At 40.9% G+C, this 24,271-nt stretch overlaps 2 protein-coding genes across 2 annotated transcripts; one reads left to right on the forward strand and one right to left on the reverse strand.

Annotated features, from left to right (window-relative positions):
• Window positions 1-841: 841 nt before the first annotated feature.
• Window positions 842-5,782, reverse strand: LOC118418382. The gene is made up of 5 exons (XM_035824261.1): window positions 5,711-5,782; window positions 5,073-5,288; window positions 4,276-4,435; window positions 3,106-3,365; window positions 842-1,729 (listed from the first exon to the last, which is right to left on the reverse strand). Exons 1-5 carry the CDS (start codon window positions 5,765-5,767, stop codon window positions 1,328-1,330), a joined length of 1,095 nt encoding a protein of 364 aa, XP_035680154.1. The 5' UTR covers window positions 5,768-5,782; the 3' UTR covers window positions 842-1,327.
• A 2,827-nt stretch (window positions 5,783-8,609) lies between these two features.
• LOC118417564 (palmitoyltransferase ZDHHC1-like) lies at window positions 8,610-24,264 on the forward strand. The gene is made up of 15 exons (XM_035823158.1): window positions 8,610-8,812; window positions 9,626-9,844; window positions 11,439-11,614; window positions 12,700-12,801; window positions 13,276-13,394; window positions 14,082-14,207; window positions 14,653-14,778; window positions 18,827-18,918; window positions 19,625-19,758; window positions 21,217-21,364; window positions 21,708-21,851; window positions 22,398-22,452; window positions 22,840-23,030; window positions 23,457-23,477; window positions 23,969-24,264. The coding sequence occupies exons 2-15, from the start codon at window positions 9,641-9,643 to the stop codon at window positions 24,218-24,220; spliced, it is 1,890 nt and encodes a 629-aa protein (XP_035679051.1). The 5' UTR covers window positions 8,610-8,812; window positions 9,626-9,640; the 3' UTR covers window positions 24,221-24,264.
• The last annotated feature ends 7 nt before the right edge of the window (window positions 24,265-24,271 follow it).

A 24,271-nucleotide genomic window follows, 5' to 3' on the forward strand; every position in this document is an offset into this window, starting at 1 on the left:
GCGCGGCAGAAGTGGTTCCGAATCATGGGCGGTCGTTGACACAGGGTATGTTTCGGTTGATGCATAGCATTATGATTCAATGTGTGTCAACTGTTTTGTTTCTTGTCTTGTTGTTGTGTAATATATTATTGCCAATATCATTCAATCCATAGGGTACATTTCAGCCGGTCCTGCGACCCAACGCAAGTATAACATTCGCTTATTTGCGGTCCAGTGACTTCAATCAGCTTTTTTTATGTATCGCAAACGTGTTAAAAAACGGCCCCCCTCGCTAGGCATAGCTTGATACCACGTCTTAAATCCAAAAGGAATTTGCCATATACCCACATAATGTCTTTCTTCACATTTGCACAATCCTCTGAAATGTCGAAACGCTTTCGACAAGGACGGCGCTTTCGTTGCGACCTGAACTTTGACAGATCGCCCAACGAATAGTATAGTCCTACAGAAGAAAGGAATCTTTCTACGGTTTTGTGGTTTTTGCTGCCTTTTTAGTCGCACTTTTACATTTCTTATAACATACTCAACATGAAATCAAAGGTTACACACTTCTGTTTTCGCCAGTCGCAATAAGAGCGCAGTACGATCGCCGTCTTGTAGAAAGGGGGTCTTAAGAAACTATAGAGGGGTAAATGTCACAAGCCTAACTAATCATATGTAGCTAGGTTGTCTGCATACTTGCTCGTAAACTTACCTGAAACGTAGGACCTTCCTACAGGAGCCAGGTAACGAGGTGTGTATCTGCTAGCGCGACCTTTATCATACAGCACATGTCAAGGTCGCAGTTTCAGAAGAAACCACTGTCTGAACGGGGCAACGATGAACAGAATCAAAGGGTTCCTCAGGTAGAAGGTGACACATTTACTAACTTTCATGCAATTGCATCTTGCTAACTTTCTTCTTGTTAAACATTTTTATTATATACCTTGGTAGTGTATATAATCACATGTTCTAGCAGTCCTAGAAGTTACATGATTGTCCGTGGTTGGTGTCCTTGCTAATTGGGTTGACAAAGTAGATTCATTGGCTTGCCGGTTCACTTTTGGATAATGGTACCGACGAGGTTATAAGACGTCGAGTCAGCCAACCCCCACCACCGCCATACTCCTTTTCTTAACAGCAGAATGCTTAATAAAAGAGTGCTCATATACAAGTGTTTCTAAGAACCTGCTTACTTTACTTAAAGATATCGGGCGGATTTTTACAACAACATGACATGTTTGTATTCTAAGTTCAGTAGTACATGTAAATAAGCATGCAGAGTGTTCAAACGCATCATATACATGATTATGTCTTTAGATCAATATCAAAACGTTACGACGGATGGCTATGTGGCGTTACTACGGAAGCTCCGAAACATAACTCTAGGCTGAGCGTTGCCGCGTAACATCGACTTGTACTCGGCGGGATGGGGGCTCATAACCCGCACACCGTGTCCCTTTCCCGCCGAAACCAGCCATGGGTGAGTGGTCTCCCCACTTGCTTCACCGCCACCGGTTTCTGCCGTCCCATGTTCCTTCGCTGACGACTCAAAATTTGCCCAATCCTTGTTCTTTGTTTCAGTGTTTTTCACGCTGCCACGTCCGTTTGTATACGATGTCTTTTGGACAACTTTAGTAGTAGGACGATTCCCTGAGGACACCTCAGCTATCCCATCAGCCCCTCCGCCCTGAAACATCATGTTGAAGGCACCGCCTTGTCTGTGTACTAAAGACAGGTACGTCTGAACCTGGGAGGGGGAACAGTAAGTTATAGGTTGGTTAAACACCTTCCAACACGATTCAGTGGGCCCATCTCCGTTTCTGTTTTGTATAAGGTGATAAAGTAGCGCAAGAACTACAGCAAGGGTCTAGTAGATCGGTTGCGATGTGTAAGTACGAACGTTAAGACATATTGGTGAATTGAAACTTGCACAACATTAGCCTATTGTTTTTCTGCAGCAGTAATACCCGCATCACATTAGGCGCGATTCGATCGGAAGACTAGTTTACGAGCTCTAAATGACATTTTCGTGACTAAGACGTCCGGCGTTCTCACGATCATCTTGCGATTTTTAGGGATCGCCGGCAATTTTCAGGAGTCTTACGACGGTCGCGGTGCAGCGAAACATGTTCTTAACATAAGCGACAAGTCGCAGGAGATCTCCGAGATCGGAGAGCTCGTTACCGAGTCGCAGATCGTGCGTGCAAATCGTGCATACCTCGCAAGGGTATCGGTCAATAGTCTTGCGTCAATCCAACGATTGAAGACCGATAGGCGAGCACAGACATAGTTATTAATTATCGAACGCAAATCGGATGGCGAACGCCCGTTAGTCGGGCGACGTTCGGGCGACGTTCACCCGACTTCCGATTGTTTACAAATATTGAATTTCTGGGAATGTGAGGGTAATTCTAACATTGTGGCCCCTGTGGCAGTATGTAGGCTGGCTTTGTGACACACTTTCCTTTCTTGTGTCATTTCTATTATGCCCGAGCATTCCATTCATTGGTTAAAAAGATTCCGACAACAAAATAAGCAACATTTATTGATCTCTTGCCTTTTTTGAGGAACGTTTTGTGTTCCCTTGTCCGCGTGCAAGAGGTCATGGGAGGTTCATTATCATAGATTTATTCACCGTCGATCGCACGAGGCTCGCTTATATGTGAGGGGAACAGGTTTTGGGCGAAAAATACGCAAGACCATCTTAAGATCTTAAAATCAGCCGACCTTCCTGCGATCGCGAAGTACGTCCGAAGATCGTATATAATGTGAGGCGGGTATAATGAGAAGACAGAAAACCACATATGAACCAAAGTGATCACACAAGCCTTTGGAAAAACGTAAACCAGCATGCAAACCTGGATACGAGAGTCCTCCCGAATGCAATTTGCTAAGCAGACAAAACATTGTGACTAGAAAAACGACACTATTACATACGCGTGACTGTACATGTGTAACGCTATAAACGCTATCAACCAAGAAATCCATGTTAGAGGGAAAGATTTTTCACTGGTAGATGATCAGATTGAATACGTTAGTTAAAAAAAAGTGTGGATTATGATAGAGCACCGAAACGATATCCTCGAATTGTTGGTGCCTGGCGTTAATGCTCTGAAACGTTACCTGTCTGTCGACTGTTTTCCGAATGCTCAGCGGAAAATCCGAGTCTTCCACATCCACAGACCTTCGCAGACTCTCGTACAGCTTCGTAGCGTAGTCTCGTTCTTCCGTTAACTTTTCTTTTTCTCCGATGGCCTCCGCGCGATCTCTGACGGCGTCTGAAGCGAGCTGCTCGGCAAGACAAGCTCGCTGTACGGCCTCCTGCAGGCGGGCCAGGGCCAGGTCCCGCTCGGCGGTCAACTCCTGGCGTTGCCGTTGGAAACCTGACGTGACAAATGTGCACCAGAATAAACGTCCATTATTCTCGAATAACGACGTCATCAACCTTACAAAGGGGATGTGACAATTAGATATATTTGTCCTAATTGTCACTCCAGGGCGGAATGAACCCACACTATAAACATGAATAACTCAATCTGAACAGGGGTCACACGGCAGTTTAGAAACACAGACAGCTGGGCACAAATAAGAGAATGAAGGGTACACATCTGTAGTGTTTGCAAACCTTTTAAACAAAATGCCTACAGGTGTTTAACGTGACCTAGGAAAATCTAAACATTTTCTTGAACCACTCCATCATTCTCATACCATGCTAGGCTACTAAACTATTACTGATTCGTGTTGTCAATTGCCTCCTCATATTAGTCAAACAATGAATGCAAAGCGAATTTATTAGCTGATAGAACTGACAGTGCATGTATACATGGCAGGTCCCAGGCTTCATGTATATGATTTCTAATGCCAGAACACGTAATATTACCGCAAGGTAAACTCCTCGGTTCAAGGACATGTAATGAATGTAGTTGCTGGTACAGAAATCTAATTAAATCCGTCACACGCTACACAAACTTTGTTGGATATAGCTCTTACTTGTGGATAGTCATGTAGGTGCGGTCTGACACATACGCAACACATTTGAAACACAAGTATAACGTTACAAACGTCGTACGCGTTTGCGGGCTTGGTAATATAAACGGTGACTATTATGTATTGAGAGAAGTCCTTACCACAGAAACTTTACCTGTAAATCCCCATGTTTGTCCGGGTTTGGGGTTTAACCTAATTGGGGTATGTTTAGCTCCTGTTGTAGCGCAGCCAGACGATATGCGATATGGCAGCGTTCTCACACAAGTGCCTCTCACACAAGTACCAATACTCCAACCTGCTACGAACCTTTCAAACTGAGAGCGCTGTAAGTGGGCCGCTTGTTGGACAGTTTGTCCTCCTTGACTTTGATGGCGTACGTCAGCTCCTGGTTGGCCTGCCTCAACTCGTCCAGTTCCCGCGATTTGTTGTGCACCTGCCCCTGCAGCTGGCTGAGTCTGATCTGAGCCTGGTGGGACGAAAAAAGAGTTAGATAAAAGGAAACAACGGAGAAATCGCCAAGCAAAGTTCATATTTTTTCCGACATTTATGGTTATTTCCTCTCGTAGCAATATAGAAATGTGTTTATAGATTTATTAGCTCTTTAACTGATGTAAACTGTATGTCTGTTATATATTATCTATTCCCTCATGACCGTGGTGAAAAGAGGCCTGCAGGCCAATTTGATCTTCTAATATTGAATAAACAAAGGTTCAAACAAACACTACTGTGGGCTATGTTTAAATCTATAACGATATCGATTCTCCTTGTCATCAGCTGCTAAACACTGACCAAACGTATTCAACATTCTTCTAAATATTTGAACGTCGACTTAAGTTTGAAATAAACAGATCGGTAATTACAAGTAGGGCCTGGACGAAATGATACTCATCTCCAAGCAGATGCTGGAGGACATGATATTGTAACGTTCTCTAACGGTTTAACGTTATTTGTTACCAACGGCTCTCGCAACAAAAGCTGGGAGCTAGGAAACGTTACGGTTTTACCCTCCAACATTTACTTCCAAATTCAAACTGTAATCGAGGAAGAACCTTGCTGTTTATTTTTCTTTCAGTACACTTGCAGTAACATTAGAGTTTCCATACTTTCACAAGTTCTGGAGACGGTGTGGGTTGTTTCTTAGGTTTCTTCTTCTGCAGTCTGTCGGCTTGTTTGTCGCTCGGCGCAGGCGAGGCGCATACCGGGCTGTCCGGATGATGAGGTGATGGAGTCTCGAACTCAAACTCGTCAAACAGTTCTCTTATCTGCACCTCCGATTTGGTTTCTTTAACAGTGCCCGTGATTCCTGATTCTGACGGCATCTGTCAAGGTAATAAGTTGTTTGTGTAATGTAATGTAAGTATGTTGAAAAAAGACATTTGGTTAACGGCAAGTGGTATCAGTGCCATAAAACAAACAAAGTGTGGGTTCTCATTCTAAATTTGTAGAAAAGGGCGAGACACATGTGTCTGAAATATGAGTATATTGTTAACGACGCACTCATCCATTCCAATCATTATCCATTTAAGATGATTTAATCAATACAGAATGTATGAAATAGTAATGCTGTCACTGATAATTCCTTTAGCACAGTATCATACTCTTGCCACTCTTGCACTGAATCGACAATTCCTCAGAGACTTCCATCATATGGTATTCACCAAAAGACATGGAATTATTCAAATGAGTCTAGTTTGTAATTTACAGCACCTTATGATCTATTGATTTCCTTTTGCAAACTTACCCCTGAGGTCCCAATATCACTCTCTCCTTTTTGGTGATGGAAAGTCCTTTTTAACATCGCATGAGCCTATAGAACGAACACCAGAATTACAGTCGACGGGCCGTTTAGTATGATATAACCAGCTGCTGACTCGCCGCGTGCCTGCGAAGCTGGTGCGTTATGCCTAAGGGCGGTTATATCGGCTATGTAGATACAGATACATGAAGCTGCGACCCTTAGTCACGTATTGTGAATTATGATACACAGCAGTATGTTTTGTGCGACATTTAGGTCCACAAAGGAGACCATGGCACCCATCATTCTGCGCATAAAACATGTCGTCATGATATGAAAAGAAATGGCTTTACATGTGTCGCTTATGAACAGAACAATAGAAGGTCAAAGGAAAATTTACATGTTATGTTGATACCTACTGTATTCGGTGATGTGAAATAAAACCACCACAATGATGTTGCCTGCACGCCATTGGAATCAAAGCCGTCTCCAGAATTGATTGATTGATTGATCGGTTTGTTTGTTTGTTTGTTTGTTTATAGTTGATTCGACTAATTCCTCACCTAGATGTCGGTAAGCTGAGGAATATATATGAGTCCACTCTACTATATACTGCATACTTCTCAACGGATGGATCCTCGCTGTAGAATTTTCTGGAGCTCCGGACCCAGAGTGATCCCATCACAAGAAGACAAAATAGTTGTAGGTTAGCTAAGGAATGAGTCCACTCTACTACATACTGTCTGTTTGTTTGTTTGTTTGTTTGTCGATCGACGTACGTGTGCTTACATACCGTCAGGGTTATACTTAAGGACTGATATACCCCTTCTTTTGTCTGTATACCATGTATACGGAGGTGCACCAGGTGTCCCTTCCGGGTCAGTCAGTCAGTCCGTCCCATAGCTTTTGAATCAGCCGCAAATGATGTAAATCACCTTGTGGCTAAGGGGGAGGTTATATCCTATCATTACAGGCCTATATCCGGGTGATTTGTAGTAAATCAATCACCAACTGCAGACAAAAGAATTTGGACCATCGCACATCGGGGCATGCCCTACTTTTTTTTAATGTGTGGTACATGTGGTGGGTTGTTTTAACGTTCGTGGGGTGTGGCTCTGCGCGAAAACGGGACCTCCATTTAACGTCGTATCCAAAGGACTGTCCCTAACCAAAGCTAGGTACTCATTAACACCTGAGTGAAGTGAAGTAATAATAACCTGTGTCTCATCACTTAAACTATTGCACATTTCTGTTACGGGACCTGTCCTTAGTTCTGAATTGGTTATTGACAACTTCTAGTATTACATTACAGCCAAACCGATAAGATGCAATGAAATAAATAGCCTTATTGTGACAGAACATCATCAAAGACACCTTCAGAAGTAGAGTGGACTTTGAAAGTTTGGTCAGATAATGACGGTTATATGATAGCTGAAAATACTATGAAGAAGTTCTGGTAAATTTATGGGCAATGCTACAAATGTACGTAGTGGGTGTGTTTTAGATCGGTCTGCTAAATCGGTCCATTTAAGCATATCATGATTCAGTCCGATCCCAGCTAGATATATCCCATCTCTATTGAGATACACAAGGGTTTCTCGATCAGGCCTCATATCAATCATTGGTATGATGCCTGATTGCAATATATATCATATTAATTGCTCCCTTGATAATGCATTACTAATACCGTCAGTCGATCAATCAACGAACGATTTATCTAAACTGGTAACCCTGAGATTAGGAAGACATCAGTAAAAGAACAATCTGATAACGTTTTCTTCAACAATTGATAATCAGAATGTAACGTTACCTGTTCGTGTAAAAGAAGATTTGTTAATTGAAGAGTCAACTAACGGTGCTCTACTCTCACGGAATTCCATCACCAAGGGCTTCAGTTTCCTGTCAATTTTACTAGAGTTTCTATCTAGTACAGGCAACCTCTTGATTCTGATTTGTACAATTGTGTGGTCTGACCCATAATATCGGGGCTTAGCAAAAGGAAAGAGTGCACAAACACGCAAAACCACGCACAATGTTAGTCACTCCCTGGCTCATTGAGTTGCAGTCAACGTTTGATAACATAACGGTATGTGGCCGTCTAATTTGTCTGGAAAATTATTTACCTGCCTAGTCAGTTCTTTCTATCATTTCAGCAAAGAGAGATTTGTAGAGGCTAATCAAATGTCACTACAGTAACAACACCAGGTAACGTTACAGTGAGTAATATTCAAATACAAAATGTAGTGGGAGTGGCAAGTCTAGTGGCTATTGTTACTGCCACGCCCAGGAAGGGAGTGCCTCAATACAAAAGAACGGCCTATATATCGACGGTAGTGTAGTGTACTATACGTACAGCATTGATATCATAACATAACGTCTTGGTCTCCGGTAACTAACGTTATAACATATTGATGAAATTTAACTAACACGTTAACGTTAACCAAAGTTAGTAATAGCCCCGCCCAATAGTGGAGTGGAGGTAACATTTTGAACAGCGTAGTGGTTTTATTTTGCTTTTCCAGTTCCTTGTTTAGGCTATGAATACATCTCTTGATCATTCATTCAATGTATAGGGACACATTTCGGCGATCGTTATTTGGTGAGAGTAAATTGGCCTACAACAATCATTAGCCCCAGGGCCAAATATAGCGCGTGCTGTTGCCAAGTGACATGAAAACAATCCGACCCCACAGCCGCCATGTCCATTTACAACGTCCGCGTAGAAAAATAGTACCCATAATCAATATTCATCTTTAAAATCGCTATATTCTTTGACAAACAATTCATTAAAATATGTAGTTTAAGTATGTTGATGTGAAAATTGCAATAAATCAACGAAAGAGTGGCCAGATCGACAAAACATGGTAAACAATGGATTATGACGTCAAAATCGCGGTACCTTTGCGCGATTTTGTATCGATCCGCACACTCCAAGATGGCCGCCGTCGGTCAGAATATCGTGTGGCGTTCGTCCCAAGAATCAGAAGAATTCTCGGATTTATTCGCTATACGACGAGTGTTTCCTTATATTAGTGAAATGATGACGAAGATTTCGTTACGACGCAGTGGTTTTTATTTGGAGGGTTGCTGAAATTCTCCTGTATTAGTGTAAGTATTTGTAGTAAATGTATTCATGTTTCTTGTTACGTTCTAGGAACTCATTTACTTTACAGAATTGCAAAATAGATACGAAAATGATTGGTATGGGTGTACAATAGAGAGTACTGTAGTACTGTACGAACTGCTCACGTTTTACGGTTATTGTACACACTCATACTGCAGTCAAACCTGTTGCAAGAACTTTTTTTCATCCCCAATAAGTCAAGAATATTGCTGTAAATGGGATATTAGAAAATATTTTGGGACACAAGTGAAATACTATTTTATCAAAATCCAACGGCAAAGATTTTTTTCCAGACTTCCGAGTATACATGTGCAGCAACAGGAATTGTAATACTAGTATGTGAAGGCCCCTGACGTGTAAATAGTTCTCACATTGATCATTGTCCCATTTTGCATATCAATGTCTACAGTGCTTTCTTTATGTTTTAGGGGCCTTAACCTTTGAAATATGACCCACAATTCTTGTCGCTGCACTCGCAAGCACTCGGAAACAAGAATACAATGCTTATAATGCAAGGGGAGGACTTATTATTGCGTGGGACCGCGTGGCGCAATCGGCAGCACGTTTGACTCAGGTCCAGAAGGTCCTGAGTTTTAACCCCGCCGTGTCACCGATCTTGTGCCCTTGGGAAAGGCACTTTACATGACTTTCCTCACTCAAGTGAAAAATGAGTATATAGGCTACAAAAGTCTTCAGCAAGTTGAAGTTGGTAACCTCAAAAGTCAAAACGAAAGAAGATTAAGTGATGGTAAACTGCCATGAAAATTAGATAATAACTTCATATTTCCTGCCGACAGTAAACCACAGCGGATATGTGTTGCTGTAAAGACAAGGACTCCCCGGATCCTGGGTCCAACGCAGCACTGGCTGTACAGAAACCCAGGAAGAATGGCTGGAGCTGGCCCCTCCACCCCTTCCAACTGGTGGCGTGGTTTTTCATCGCCTACTTTGGAGTCATCCACTTCGGGGTACTGGTGCCCGTAATGCCAGCGGAATGGCAGATTGCCGGATATATTGTATCCTTTTCTATGATGATGTGCTTGACTTACTTGACTTACTGACTATATGTACCATAATACTTGAATGTACGTTAGTTTTCATACAAAAATGTTTTGATTATGGTTACGGTTATGAATACCAGTGTATCTGAAGGCAGTTCTCAAAGACTGTACATTTTGGGTTTAACTTAAGATGTGGCATGATCTTTGCTTTCAAAGAATTCTCAAAGACTGATGATATCAATGAATCAGATGTAATTATTAAAGGTGAGGAAACAAATTCTGGATCTGTGATGGCCTTGTGCCGTACAAGACTCTGAAAGTTAAAGTGACCCTAATGCTGTCAACAGGTATAACCTTATAAGTGTCCTTCCCAATCCAAGGTCCTATGCAACATGCATGTGTTTGATTATGTTTAAGCATGACTTAATGGAGTCCATGTTAGTGCAAGCTGATGAAGCCTTAAATCTTCATGCACTGCTGCATTCACTTCTGATGATCAAAAGTGAACACGAGAAGTTCAGGTGCGCTGTTGTGGAATAGATTGGCGCCGTATGACCTTGTGGTTAGGGTTCTGGTGTTGACACAGAATCTACAAGTTCTGAGTTTCAGTCCCTGACAGGTTCCAATGTTGAGACCTTTGGAAAAAAACTTAACACAAATTTTTCTACCAATTATTGCTACCAAAGAGGCCCCAAAACACAAAATGCCCCCAAATACTCTTAGTATCAGGATTTCTGTAACTATGTTTGTAAACAACCTTCATATCCCGTGGAAAAAATTGACATTTAAATTTTGAGCAAGTGAAAAGTTGGTTTGACATGTAAATTCTTTTAATGTACCTGCCCAATGGGACAAGTGAATTTTAGCAAACTTGTTCAACCCTGTATAGCCAGGTCTTTCTTTGAAGAAAGCCACACTTCTAGCATTCTAAAGATCCCACCACACATATTGATAAGAGTAAGGGTTTGCTCAGGTTTGAGTATTGGATTAATTCAGCTGGCTTAAAGTATCTGTATAAAAGTGATGTGACACCTTGAGGCTGTACACTTGTTATACATTGAATAAGTACAAACATGATGAGGACAGGTGACTTGTCAAAACAAGGTGGCAGGCGGCGATTTTAGCTGCCTACTTACATTTTTCCAGCCGGCTACTTTGGGGTAGAATTAAAAAAAATAAAAGTTTAAGTCCAGTGCTCCCCGTTAAAAAATCCCCCAGCAATTTGTTTTGATAAGCCTCTGGCAGTTTTCTGATAGTTGGCCCCCGGTTAGGGGTCATAGCGGGTAACCTATGCCGAATTTTTTTGAAATTCAGGATTTTTTTGTCAATTTAAAGTTTAAAGATAACAATAAAAGTTACCCAAAATACACCCTCAAACCATATTTAGGGGTCTACATTTAAAAACTTTGTGGCTCGCCGGAAGTCGCTACGCGCCTTGCCTGCTACTTTCATATATTAGCCCCCTACTCTAAAAGTTTGTGACAAGGCTGGGACTCGGTGTGCAGCAGTCAATCATGCTAGTCTGTATTAATGAGTCACTGTTTCTGGACAGCTACCAGTGATATTTCTACAGTGTATAGGTTGATGTATCCTTAACCATATACTCAAGATTGTTGGTATATTCCTGGCGCTTCACTGCATTCTGCATATATGGAGCCTGACTGTGAACCCTGCAGATGATAATGTAATACGCAAGTGGAAAGGGCTGGAACCCAAGAAATATGACCGAACCATGCAAGCTCATGTCATTGAGAACAACAGATGTTACATCTGCGACACTGATGTGTAAGTAGAAATTTCACAAATCGTGTTTTTGCTACAGTAAGAATAACTATAATAAATAGTGTGTTCATTTTGGCAGTACCGTCTGCAAAGTCTTTGCTGTTCTCTTGAGGTTTCATGTGTAATAAGAGTTTGAAGAGCTCATACCTCCAAGAGATATTCAGAGGTTTTGCAAAACAAAATCAACAATAGTTACCCCATGGGCAGGGCGAGTTTTCTGTGTATATCACCAGGCCTGCCCACCGAGGGGTTTCTAGTCCTCGGGGGAGGGGGAGACTAGAAATCCCCGAGGTGGCGGGCCTGGTGATATACACAGAAAACGAGGCCACGGCCATGGGGTAACGAACTTAGCCCATGGCATACTTCCCCGAAGCTTTTCTAGTTCATCAGCTTTACAAAATGTTACTTTATTTTGTCCTAAAAGTCCGCAATCTTTCTTGTTATTGCTTGAAAAGCTGTGACAGACAGTGTCAGGCTGTAACAACACAAGGTCATTAATCTTGTCAAGACCTTCCCGGGTAAGGTGCCTGAAGAGACAGAAAGTCTGGTCATATTCCTCTGGGCAATTAGAAGTCTAGACTAGTATTGGTCAGTTATCACATGACACAATTCTAGTCCCAGAAGATGGGCTCAAAGGTAAGCGAGGATTGGTCAGAACAGGTCACATGCGTATATCACCCACACTTTTTAGGCTGATATCACCACACTTTTCTTGATATCTCCACAATTTTCTTCTGATATCACCACACTTTTCTCCTCATTTGCATGAAATAGCAGCACACTTTTTTCATAGGGACATACTATGTGGATATAGCAACAGAAAATGGGGGCTTCTCATTGGCTGAGGGGAAGTAGCCATGGGCTAAGAAAAGTCCCAATATTATTTTTGCAATCTACAGTATATATTTGCTCATTTTACAACTGCTTTCTACGATGGACAGTATGATTGAAAACTGGACCTCTTTCTGGATATATTCTGGAAAAAATTATTATGTTTTGCATTTTTGCCTGTAATTGTAACTTTAATTACAGACTAGATAATATGGTACATTGATGCATAACTGAATTGGAGCTTTTATGTCTTACAGGTGTGCGTCTGCAAAACATTGTCGCCTTTGCAATAAATGCGTGTCTGGGTTCGACCACCACTGTAGATGGCTCAACAGCTGCATAGGCGACAAAAACTATAAGTAGGGATATTACATTATGTTTGTTGATTGATATCTGTAAGTTACATGTAGACCGGGACAGTGGTATTTAATTTTATCTAATTTTCACATGATATTTTTATAAGTTAATAAGTTAATAATTTTGATGATAATGTGGTACAAATGTATGTAGCCATGCTTGGCAGCTGTCCACTTTGAGTTTGACTCTAGTTAACATGTTTATGTTTGCTAAACCACAAGTTGACAAGTCATATTATATCACTTACATGATAGTTTTTCTTGTAATAAAGGATAGGTTTATTCTATTTTTGGACTGAGGACCACTATCATTTTAAACAGGGCTATGCTGGCCCAAAACTGCCTAGCAAATGCCTCTCCAAACATTTCAAGTATTGAAACAATCCGTAGACCAAAACAAACAGCTATATATCTATGTAATAAATAAGTGCATGATATACAAGCGCCATTGAATTCATTTTTATGCTCTGTTCACAGGTTGTTTATTTCCTGTCTGGTGTCTGCGCTGGTGGGAGCCGTACTTATTCTGGCCATCTCTATTTACGTTACGGTGATGTATTTTGTGGACCCGTCAGCCCTACACTATGCTCAACAAGGTAGGTGCCACATGTAGCATAGAACACACTTGCAAAACAGAAAGAAGATTATAGATTACAGATTGGGGGAGGGGGGAGCAAGGTTTAAGTCACTAGTAACAAAACTGAAAGATTGCCCTTTTGACCAAGCAGATTGGTGTAGAAATACATGTGTTTAACATCAGTACCGAGGACAGTGCGGGTACAGATTTTGAAATTTTCCCAGACCAACCTTGCGACAGCTTGCACCTTCGACACTCGGAATCGTGAATATATTTTGGGGGCATCGCCCTCGCTAAAACCATGTGTCTTTCTAACAGAATTGTCATCAAATTTAGCTTAGTCTGGCAGCAAAATATGCGCGCCAAAACGTAGGAAATGGCGTTTTAGAGGGTCAAGATTTCAAATTTTCGTAATTCGTAAAAGTTCGCCCCCCCAAACGAAATTTGGTGCCGCCGCCTCTGAAGGAAAGTGTACACAGCACCAAGGAAAGTGTAGTCAGCACCAAGGACAGTGGGGGTAGCACCAAGGAAAGTGTAGTCAGCACCAAGGAAAGTGTGGGTAGCACCAAGGACAGTGTAGCCTGTACCAAGGACAGTGTAGGCAGCACCAAAGGACAGTTCAGTCAGCACCAAGGACAGGGTAATTGATATAAGTCTGTACCATTACCAATCTGTAACAATTGTCCTCGTTAATGCTTTATTTCAGGGATTCTTGTGAGTGCCGTCGTTACCCCAGTCGCGTCTGACCTTCCCAGTGTCACACCCAACGTGTTGAGTAACGATACGTCAATTCTTCCAGCAACTACCCCAGGCCAGAGCAGTTCCATGACTTGTAAGCTCTTCTTTGCCACCTGTCATGTTAGTAAACATCCCGAACAGCAGTCTCATCATTCCTGGCCTGATAATGTCTGTCTGTCTGTCTGTCTGTCTGTCTGTCTCTCTCTCTCTCTCTCTGTCTGTCTCTCTCACTCACTCATTAGCCTCTCTCTGTCTCTCACTCACTCTCTGTCTCTGTCTGTCTGTCTCTCTGTCTCTCTTTTTGATGCTGATTGTCTGGCAAACAGGTCAGATGCCATAGCAGGTTGTCTGATAGACACTGCAAGGCTACCTCCTCATTAGCTCTTAATATGAACAAATATTGTCAGATCTATAACTTTTGTATTTACTCTATGTAGGACTATTCCCCTCATGTATTACATGTAGAATGGTGTTAGTATTATTCTGTATTGTTTCAATGATATTAATGCTTTTTTCCATCTTTCTTTCTTCTACTACAGATAAGTATTACTTATTTGCGGAGGTACCCGGGGAGGCGTTTGTGAGTATCGTGATTTTAACATCACTCCTCTGCGTGGTCGCGATGCTTCTCCTGGGACATCTACTGTGCTTCCATCTGTACCTGAGTGAGTAAATGTGTACTTTTATTCCAAATCATATGTATTGTTGAATGTGAATACACCTTTCTCACGCAGCGGCCATGATAGATCTAAAGCAAGTTCAATGAGGCAAACAATAGACTGTCCATCATAATTAATAGTTCAACCAATGATGGCATGGAAATTAGAAAATGGACCAATAAGAGAATGGCTGCATGTTCGTCAAATATTTGCATTATTATGTTTTTATTTTGCATCTCTTAAGGGACTATGGGATCAGTACGCGAGTCTAAATTGCTACATATTTCGCTGCATAACACTGGTTATAATATTTATCATTTGAACTTATATTGTGAAAATTTGTGTGGTCTGGGGAAAAACTAAATGGGAGCTGATTTTAGAAATAAGTTTTGTCTGTTTGCCTCATTGACCTCGTCTTCAATCTATGATGGCCGCCGCGTGAGAAAGGTGTATAGCAGGGGCTGAAATACAGGTAAAATTGTAGCTGCGCAGGTATTTCTGGTGTCTACCTGCACCTAATCTGCACTGGTCCATGTGCTTGGTTTTATACATAAATGTCCCGTAACGTATATGTATATGGATTGGCATTAGCTGCATTGACTTTTACCACTCTATATAGATTATAAAAGAAAAAATAGCAATGGTTCCTGAATAATTTTAGTATGAGCCATTCTTCCTAAATTTAGAGAGGTAAAATTTGTCTAGTGCAGGTAATTTTCAATGTTACCTGCACCAGTACTAGTGCAGATATGCAGAAAATGGTATTTCAAGCCCTGTATAGTGTTTTCAGGTTTCTCATTACTTCATCTGTTCTGTAGCTAGTCCTTCTGATACAGATACTGAGTCCATTTTGTAAAATTTTGTTGGAGAAGAATTCAATTATCACATGATTAACATTCTCCTCTGTGTTTAAGGACATGTCTCAGAGCTGTCTCCAGGATCTTTCCCTACGTCCCAAGACAAAAATGTGATTTTGGGAAAAATTTAACCCCATCTGTCCTCCAAACCCCAAACTTCATGACATGAAAGAGGTGAAAGTGTATTTTTGCAAACTTAAAATGACAGATTTAACAACGAAATTTAACAACACGAACTCCCAAACAATGAGTGGGATAGGAAAAAACTTAAAGCTGGAGATAGTCCTGTAATATACTAATTGTAAAGTTTGATTCCACAGGTTCTCCACAAAATTATACAGTGCTCTTTACTTTTAAGTTATTTAAAGTATGTATGTATAAGTTAAACTTAATATTTGCCCTTTTTAGAGTGTCGTGGTATGAGCACATATGACAGGATATTGGAGACAAGGAAGGCCATGGAAGAACAGGAAGAAGAGATCAGGGTTCTTAAGGAACTTGGATACTACGAGGAAAAGAGTGTCAGATACTATGTGAGGAAGATCAGACAGTTCTTTGCAAGTTGTATAGGAGGATGTTTGGCAGTACTGGCAGCTGCCTTCATCAGTGGTCCCAGGAGGTGCTTTAAGCACGGTCAGTCAGCCTTGTCTGTGCAGTCAGTGTTCTTTAGCAGTTCTCAGTTTAGTTGTCATGCAGTTGCATGGTTGTTCCAAGAGTTCTTTATATATAGATAGCCAATTCATGTCATATGATATCTATGCTCAATTATGTCTAGAGCTAGTTCTTCAAAGCTATTGGAAGACTTAGTGAAGAAAAAAGAAGTTGGCAAAAGATGTGGTGAAAGCCATTTCATGATGTCTATTTTTGCCCTATTGCCTTTGAACCCCAATAGTTCCTATTTGGTAGTCTCCCCACCATATTCTGCAAGCCTAAATTTGGGCCCAAACGTACATTTAGCCAATTAAAGGCTGGATTACTAATAGGTACAATAATAGATAGATTTTATCAATTTTAGAATGAAACCACAAATGTTCAGAATCATCACAAAACTTGAAGAACTTAAACTAGATTTAGTCAGATGAAATGACACAAAATGCATGTAGCTGGATTAAATAGCCCATTTGTTAATGTACTCTATGAAATCTTAGCTTGCAGCAGAACCTTTGTTCTGAAGTTTCTGAGAAAGATAATGTGCTGTTGCCGCAAAAGTGGTAGAGTTGAGAGCTATGAGGACATGGAGAGAGGGGAGGTCTCTAGCTCAAACAGACGCACCAGATCTAGAGAGAAGGCAGACAGGAAACCCCAAAGGAACGTGGTCAGTCAGTCAGTCAGTCAGGTTGTCGCATAAGATCAGTTTAGGTAGCTGTAGCTAGGAAAATGGTAGAAACAAGACTTGGTGCAAATGTTTCTATAATTACACCTGTAAAGAAACTTTTAAGTTAAAACAGTCTGGCCATTTGATGGCTTGTTGGTAGATCCAAAACTATAAAAGCATACAGTCGTGTACTTCATTTTTCTAAAGGAAAATTGGGTATGTTTCCAGCTTTTTAAGCACCATGTTATATTATTATAGCTATGCAACCAGGTTTTCCTAGCAATGTCATTACCAACTTAGTCAACAACCAGTATAGTGATCCCTCTAGGACATTGGGTACAGTATAGATTTACTAGAATATAGCAAAAACAAATCTTAATGCAGTATTGTACCTAACCTTGCAACGTTTCTGTAGTATCATTCTCTGAGAACTATTGACAGGTTGAGTGACTTGAGTTACTCTTTCTCCCCCTTGTCTCTGTGCACAGTGGTAACATGCTGCCAGATTAACGTGGTGCACCCTGACCCAAACGGGCAGGTAGAGACTAGTACTGTTGATTCAGCAAAGGCTGGCACTGACAAAGGCAGAGGCAGTCCCACAGAAGGTTAGACAGATGTATTAGAACAGCAAAGGGAACGTTTTGTTGTTACTTTGTTTTAGGTCAAAGTTGTAGCTGGTGGAAAGAAAGATTTTTGTTTTATAGGCCTTCTTGACTTCAACTGTTGGCTTATGTTGGAAGTAAATTGTGCATTCAAAGAGTTATTGAGAATTGTTTTGCTATGAAATGTAGATTGCAACAGAATCCTATGTTTTCTGCATCATAGACCATAGAAAAGGAGGTTGTTTCAGTTTGCTGTCATAATATTCAGTAATACTTGTTTGTTGTGACTTCAATGTACCAGTTTAAAATTTATTTAGGTAGAGGCTCATATAACTGCAGGAGTATAATAAATCAGTAAGTACTAAGCTCCAATGCAGGGCTTGTTGAACAACACACTGTGTCTCTGTTTTGCATATTTGTATAGGAAGCCTAGCCAGTGGTTCATGCTCAGAAAGCACAGTATCAGAGACAGACAGGGCTGACTACCAGCCAGCTAGGGAGAGTCCTAGCTCAGGAGCCACAGTGCCAAAGACAGTCAACACTCATTCTCAGCCAGCAGCTTGGGAAGGACCAAGCTACTTGGTCAGATCAGGAAAGCCTTATCCAAGGCCAAAAGAAAAGAAGAGCTTGTGGAACAGGTTGACATGCCTGTGTACAAAGGGTAAGGGCAGAGATAGCCAGTGAGGGTTATAAAAATTGTTCCTTGCACTGTTGTCTCAGGCTGTTCTGGTTACTTTAGGATAACAAAGTTTTGTTTCAACCAATGGTTGGTTTATATGATACCTTGTACTAACCCGTTTTTCATTATTGAGAAGGAAAGAGGAGACCAATATACACACACCAGTTCTGACCCATGTGGCCACTCTGACTTCTTATGATGTTTCAGTTCTTGACATGAATGCTGACAATGTTTTAAACTTTTTGTGCCTTTCACTAGCAGTAGAGGGTGCTATCTCATTTACGTCATGTTCACATTTTTCTGCAGAGTCTTCTTCTTTGGGGGACTGTATTTTCAAGAATTGTCAGAACGAACTGTTGACCAAAAACTACAGCAAACTAAAATATCTCCACAAGAAAGCCAAACTTTGTACTTTGAACACATTTATGACCAAAGAATGCTGTCATAAACAAATGTGACAGTTTGTTACTGCTACATTACTAACCTACATAACACTCATGATATAGATGGTTTCAAAGTCATAGAAAAGCATCACCGGTACTTGTACAGTGTCCCATTGCTTCACTTAACTCATAGCTGAGTGCTTTGTCTTATTTTCCAGTGTGCAATAGCCTTTCCACATATGATTACATCATGCGGGGCAGAGAGAAGGCCAAGCAGTCTTCACCTGAGTCAAGCCAGCAGAACCTTAAGGTGTTGTGAGCTTTTGCATGACTTCAAACTCATGAAAGCTTCCACATTAACCAGTAATGCATTCATTCAATGCTCTGACACTGTTTAAAGATTTTTTTTTACAATTACCAAACTCAACCCTTCCTATTCATTTGCATTTTGCATAAATAAGACAATATTAATCATCTTTACATGTATAGAGTTCAAAATTTAATGCAATATACACAATGTCATGTGTTTTTGAATCCTAGGTTTTCTTAATTTGTCTGATATATTAAAAGGAAAGATTGGTAAGCCAATGAATTTCTAATAAGTGAGACCACATACAAGTATGACATGTAACAGTTAACATGCGCCAAAAAGCAATTACTCAAGTGACTGGATATGATTTTGGAAACGGTCAGACGTTTCAACTGGCTTCCACCAGTTTTTGTCAGTGACACTGAAGTGATCTGGAGATTTCCAAAATCATATCCTGTTACTTGAGTAATTGCTTTTTGGCATATGTTAACTGTTACATATCATACTTGTATGTGGTTCCACTTGTTACAAATTTATTGGCTTACCAATCTTTCCTTTGAATATATCAGAAAAATTAAGAAAACCTGGCAATTCAAAAACAAAGGTAATTGCTTTTTGGCATACCTTATTACTTGGATGTCTATCCCTCATCGACGTAACAGTTAACAGTCTATTAATGGCATTATTGTTTGTGACCAATCCACAGGGTAATAAGGTTGCACCAGTAGCAATGATCTCGCGAGAGCAGGGCCTCCATGAAAGCATGGAGAACGGGTACGTTCCAGAGAATGGGTACCACCATGGTAGCTACGACCCAAACAGTTCCGACGAGGACACCAGGTAAGAAAACTGCTTCGTGTACTTAACTTTGGATCATCATAAAAAATAATGCATCCTTTTTTTAAAGACAATGGCCATTAGAGTTGTTGACTTTACAGTGACTTGATTTCGCAGTAGAGGAAAATGGGGGTTTACAAGTCTTCTAAGTTGTACAGTAGCAAGACACGTGCACGTGTTTGCAGTGCAGTACCACAAATATGACCAGCATAAATCCAAGGTGAATATGCTACAGTAAGGATCCACCCATTGAGGACTATGCAGTGTAAAGTAGAGTGGACACAGTCCTCAAGCTACCAATATCTTCTGCAACACACTTGTCTGTCAGCAAGACTGAATCTTGAGCTGTATGAGTCCAGTCTACCTAACCCCTGTATATTTCAGGCTTTAGGCCATACCAGTTTAGATTCTTGGTTCACAGATTTTTAAAAAAATAATAAAAAACATGCTTAACTGGAAAAAACACAAAGAAAACAAAGCCAGAGGACCAAGTTTATGCCTTGGTTTTTTGAAGTGAATAAAGTCGCATTCAAATTTTTCTCCCTGCCCTATGCTTTTATGATGCCCGCTTGCTACATTCCTATTCTTAAAAAATTCGAGAACCAAGGACATCATTTATTTTCCAGTTACAGTGTCATGTTGGATTTCCCAGGGTAATGCACCAAAACGAGGCTGCAGTTTGGTATTCTCCTAGTATGTAGCATGTATTGCAGTCATAAGTATGCCTCAGGAAATCCAACATGGCCGCTGTAACTGGAAAGAGGTCTATTGGCCACGCTTGTGGCTTTGAATTCGATCATATAGTGCCCCGGGCAGTTTTTGAACTGAAAAAGCACTTGCAAAAAATTCCGAAATTATAGGGCCTAGCAAAAAAAGGTTGTGTTTCCTGTTTCAGTCCTGAAAAAATTAGGGTCGGTAGGTAGGGATTATCTTTTTTTTTCTTGTATTTTTTTTAGGCTGGCCAAAATTCTAGTGATACATATTACAATACAGTTGAACAAAGTAAACTGAAATGCATGATGACACTTGTCTTTCAATGTCAAACTTTAATTTTGTACATGATAGATACATTTATCCTTCATTAGATGGGACAAGCAGTGTTTTACTTCAATAGGAAGCAGGCTAAATACAAATTCTAACTGGAAGCTATGTGACTCTACTGCCCACCCCAAAAAAAGTCTAGGGTCTGCAGTTTTTTTCAGGGTAGGTAGGGAAACAGGAAACACAACATTTTTTTTCCTAGGCCTAGACATACTCTACAACATTCCGTCTAGCTGTTGCGTCGCATTTGGACCCACAAAGAACTCTATAAAGTCTTCAAACGATCGAGATTACTTACCAAGGTCGGGCATTCAAAGGCGCTTATTCTATGCCGCATAGAACACACATTCGAACTAAGTGCCTACAATGTAACAGGCGTGTGGCAACTGGCCTTACATTCCCGTTTTATGGTTTCTGCAGACAGATGCAGCGTCAGTACGAGGAGGTACTGATGGAGGACGAGGCTCTGTCCCCCCGCCTGACCGCCAGGAGCAGCGGCAGGCACCGCCCCAAGAGCTCGGAGAGAGAGCGACTAGACAGCGACATCGAACTGCCAAAGGCGGCAAAGGTAAATTCTTATTGCTTCATGCTGTTTTCTGTAAAAGATCCCTTTTCCAAACTCTGATGCATTTCACAAAAATGAGGGTCAGGTTGTTACATGTAAATTTTAAAACACTAAATGTACTCAAATTACCATTCCCCCCTCGTTTTTGCTGAATGTGGCAAAGTCAAAGTTTTGAAAGGAGTATATTCACTCCTAAATGATTTTCAATAAAATAGCACATAAGAACTCAACACCTTTGATACATGGATACTTTTAGTACATTCATGCTTGCCTTCATCTTTTCAAAGACTAAATTTTTATAAAAGCTGTGACAAGACTGCTACAGACATGTTGATTTCTTGACTAGATGCCACGGCAGCTACCACCACTTAGGCCGGTAGCAAACTTAGTACAGGAGACCACACAGGTAGCCCCTACCAACAGCAAAAAGAAGAGGCAGTGTAGGGCCAAGGAACAGTCACACAGTGATAGTGTTGCCTCAGAGAGGAAGGTTAGCCAGGGACAAGATGCATGTTGTGTCTGTCACAGTTAGTCAACAGACTTAATTGCACATACTTTCTGGGGAAAAACACTTCCATGTTTTTTTGTTTGAAGACTCTCTTGTAGCAAGGTCTAGACCACAGTGTCCTTGGATTATCATTTAGATTCTCACCCAAGGAACTTGCCTCATTTCTCACTTTCATTGGTTACAATGATAGCTATAGTGTAAAGCTAAGGCAATGAGCTTGCCCGGATTCTGAAATAGGCGTTTTGATTGGTTGAAATTCAAAGGAGTCATTACCTTGCTTATGTCACGCTAACAGTAGATCCGCTTGCCAATGCTTGTCAATATTTTTTACGACACACTTGTATCACAGTATTTCCTTTTACTTGCAATAAATTTCTATCAATGTTCTTTTGGTGTGTAGTGTATAATTGCACATCCTTAACACAAGCATAAGTATTCACTGTTTAGTTGATAATCTGTCTTTCAAATTGTTATTTGTGCATTTTTGCTTTTATACTGACTGTAAATTGTCCATTAACTTTCTGTTAGAAGCCCAAAAGGAATGGCACATCCAAGGAGAAAAGGATGGAAGTAGCTGCCATTGGTGAGTTCACAGTGACGGTTTCTTCTAGTTTGTCAAATGATTGACAGTAAGTAGTTTTAGAATTATAAGTGTGCTGTATTTTGCCTAAGGTAAAAATGTACCTGTAAAGATGATACTAAAATATATCCAGAAATGGTCAAGTTCTGCGTTTCTATAAAAGTGCATTTGGAAGGTTCAATAAAATGAAATGTGCTAAAAGAATTATCAAAACATGTAGATGTAAATGTGTTTTATTCCTTTATAGTTTCTTGTGGTCCAGCTTTGATTGTAAAATAATATGCAAATCCCTATGGTCAATAAGAATAAAGCTTTGAAATTATTTCTTTTGTCATTGTTCAAAGTCCCCTGTACATAAGGCACCTAGGTTGACTGGTACTCTTTTTCCAGCGGCCAATGGTACATATACGCCACGTGGTTACCACATCAACCCAGCACTGCCCCCAATCACGCCACCAGCACCGCCGCCACCGATGAATGATGTGATCACCCCTGCACGCTCCCCGTCTCCGTACCACTCCTCCTCAGCTGAGTCACTACATGAGATTCCACTGGACACCATCAGGAGTGGCTATGACCAGGTAATAATTTCAGAAATAGCTTTTAGTAAACTGTTTCATGTGTACAATGTTGTGAAGGTTTGTTTTTTTCACCTCTAGAAGACTTCCAGATGTTACATTTCCAAACTTGGGCCTGGCCCGACTGTGTGCTGAAAAATAGAAATGTATAAATAAAAATATACACAGATAATGCCCCCAAGCTTCCTGGCCAGGCCCAGTTTTGGAAATTTGACATAGGCCTACATGTAACTCGGCAACATTTTGGCAACCAGCCAGTTGCCTTCACCAAGGTGCAATGAGCTTTGCTGTTGCTTGCCTAACTTTGGATCCCTTTGGTAGCTGCAATCTGTCTTCCCGTTGATTTTATGACTTGAATAGAGTTTCTGATACTAACAGCCTCCTTAATCCAGTGAATGAAACTAATTGTTCTTCTGTGTATGATTCTAGCTTGCTTTGGTCAGAAACAAGGTAAGGCTTGTGCAATTGTTACATTGTGATGTATCGTCCAACGCAGGATTTCTGTGCAAGAAATAAGCTTGTTCCAACAGTTGTCTACACTAATGAAATTTCAAGTAGCTTGTGTCATCCTCATTATGGATAGTAACACTTAATTGCCATTAAAAAGTAGACTGTCTTGTTTTAGAGTCTTGATATTCCAGAATATGTCATAGTGAAAAATAGGAATCAGTAGGTCCCATGGGACTAGATCAGTTCTGCAGAATTTTGCACTTAATTCTGCATTTGAGCGTGGAATTCTGCTCCTGATATGCAGAATTCTGTGCCCGATATGTAGAATTCTGTGCCCGATATGTAGAATTCTGTGCCTGATATGCAGAATTTTGTGCCCAATATGTAAAATTCTGCACCCCGTTTGCAAACAATACACAGTTCATTGTACTTTGAATAAATACTACCCTTAAGTGTATGTCGTTCAAAATTGTTGAACTTTGTTTCACCAGCCGCAGGTTATCCCAGCAGGAGGCAGCCCCAACAGCAGTCCAAACTTCTCCGCCCGGGACCAGGAGAGAAGGTCTCACCCCAAGAGACGGAAGGCCAAGCCCAAGGAGAGGCGCCCCCGTCCGCTAGACGTGCCGCCATTGGAGCTGACTCAGACAGTCACTGACGGAGAGTACAGCATCCGGAGTGACGTCACCACGGCACAGAGTGGCAGGCCACTCCCAGTCATGCATATGGCAACGAGTAATGTGTAAATATCATTGATTCTTGTTGTCATGCCATATGAATATATATATAGAATTATA

This window comes from Branchiostoma floridae, chromosome 6 (assembly GCF_000003815.2).
Source record: "Branchiostoma floridae strain S238N-H82 chromosome 6, Bfl_VNyyK, whole genome shotgun sequence".
Classification (NCBI taxonomy): domain Eukaryota; kingdom Metazoa; phylum Chordata; class Leptocardii; order Amphioxiformes; family Branchiostomatidae; genus Branchiostoma; species Branchiostoma floridae.

Excerpts from the sequence above, each read along its gene's own strand:
- LOC118418382 (XM_035824261.1), bottom strand. The coding sequence starts at position 5,767 with ATGTTAAAAAGGACTTTCCATCACCAAAAAGGAGAGAGTGATATTGGG. Across the intron at positions 4,436-5,072 it reads CGTCTCCAGAACTTGTGAAA|GCTCAGATCAGACTCAGCCA; the intron begins GTATGGAAACTC and ends TCGTCCCACCAG. Across the intron at positions 3,366-4,275 it reads CAGCGCTCTCAGTTTGAAAG|GTTTCCAACGGCAACGCCAG; the intron begins GTTCGTAGCAGG and ends TTGTCACGTCAG.
- LOC118417564 (XM_035823158.1), top strand. The coding sequence starts at position 9,641 with ATGTGTTGCTGTAAAGACAAGGACTCCCCGGATCCTGGGTCCAACGCA. Across the intron at positions 13,395-14,081 it reads CCTACACTATGCTCAACAAG|GGATTCTTGTGAGTGCCGTC; the intron begins GTAGGTGCCACA and ends GCTTTATTTCAG. Across the intron at positions 23,478-23,968 it reads TTGCTTTGGTCAGAAACAAG|CCGCAGGTTATCCCAGCAGG; the intron begins GTAAGGCTTGTG and ends TTGTTTCACCAG.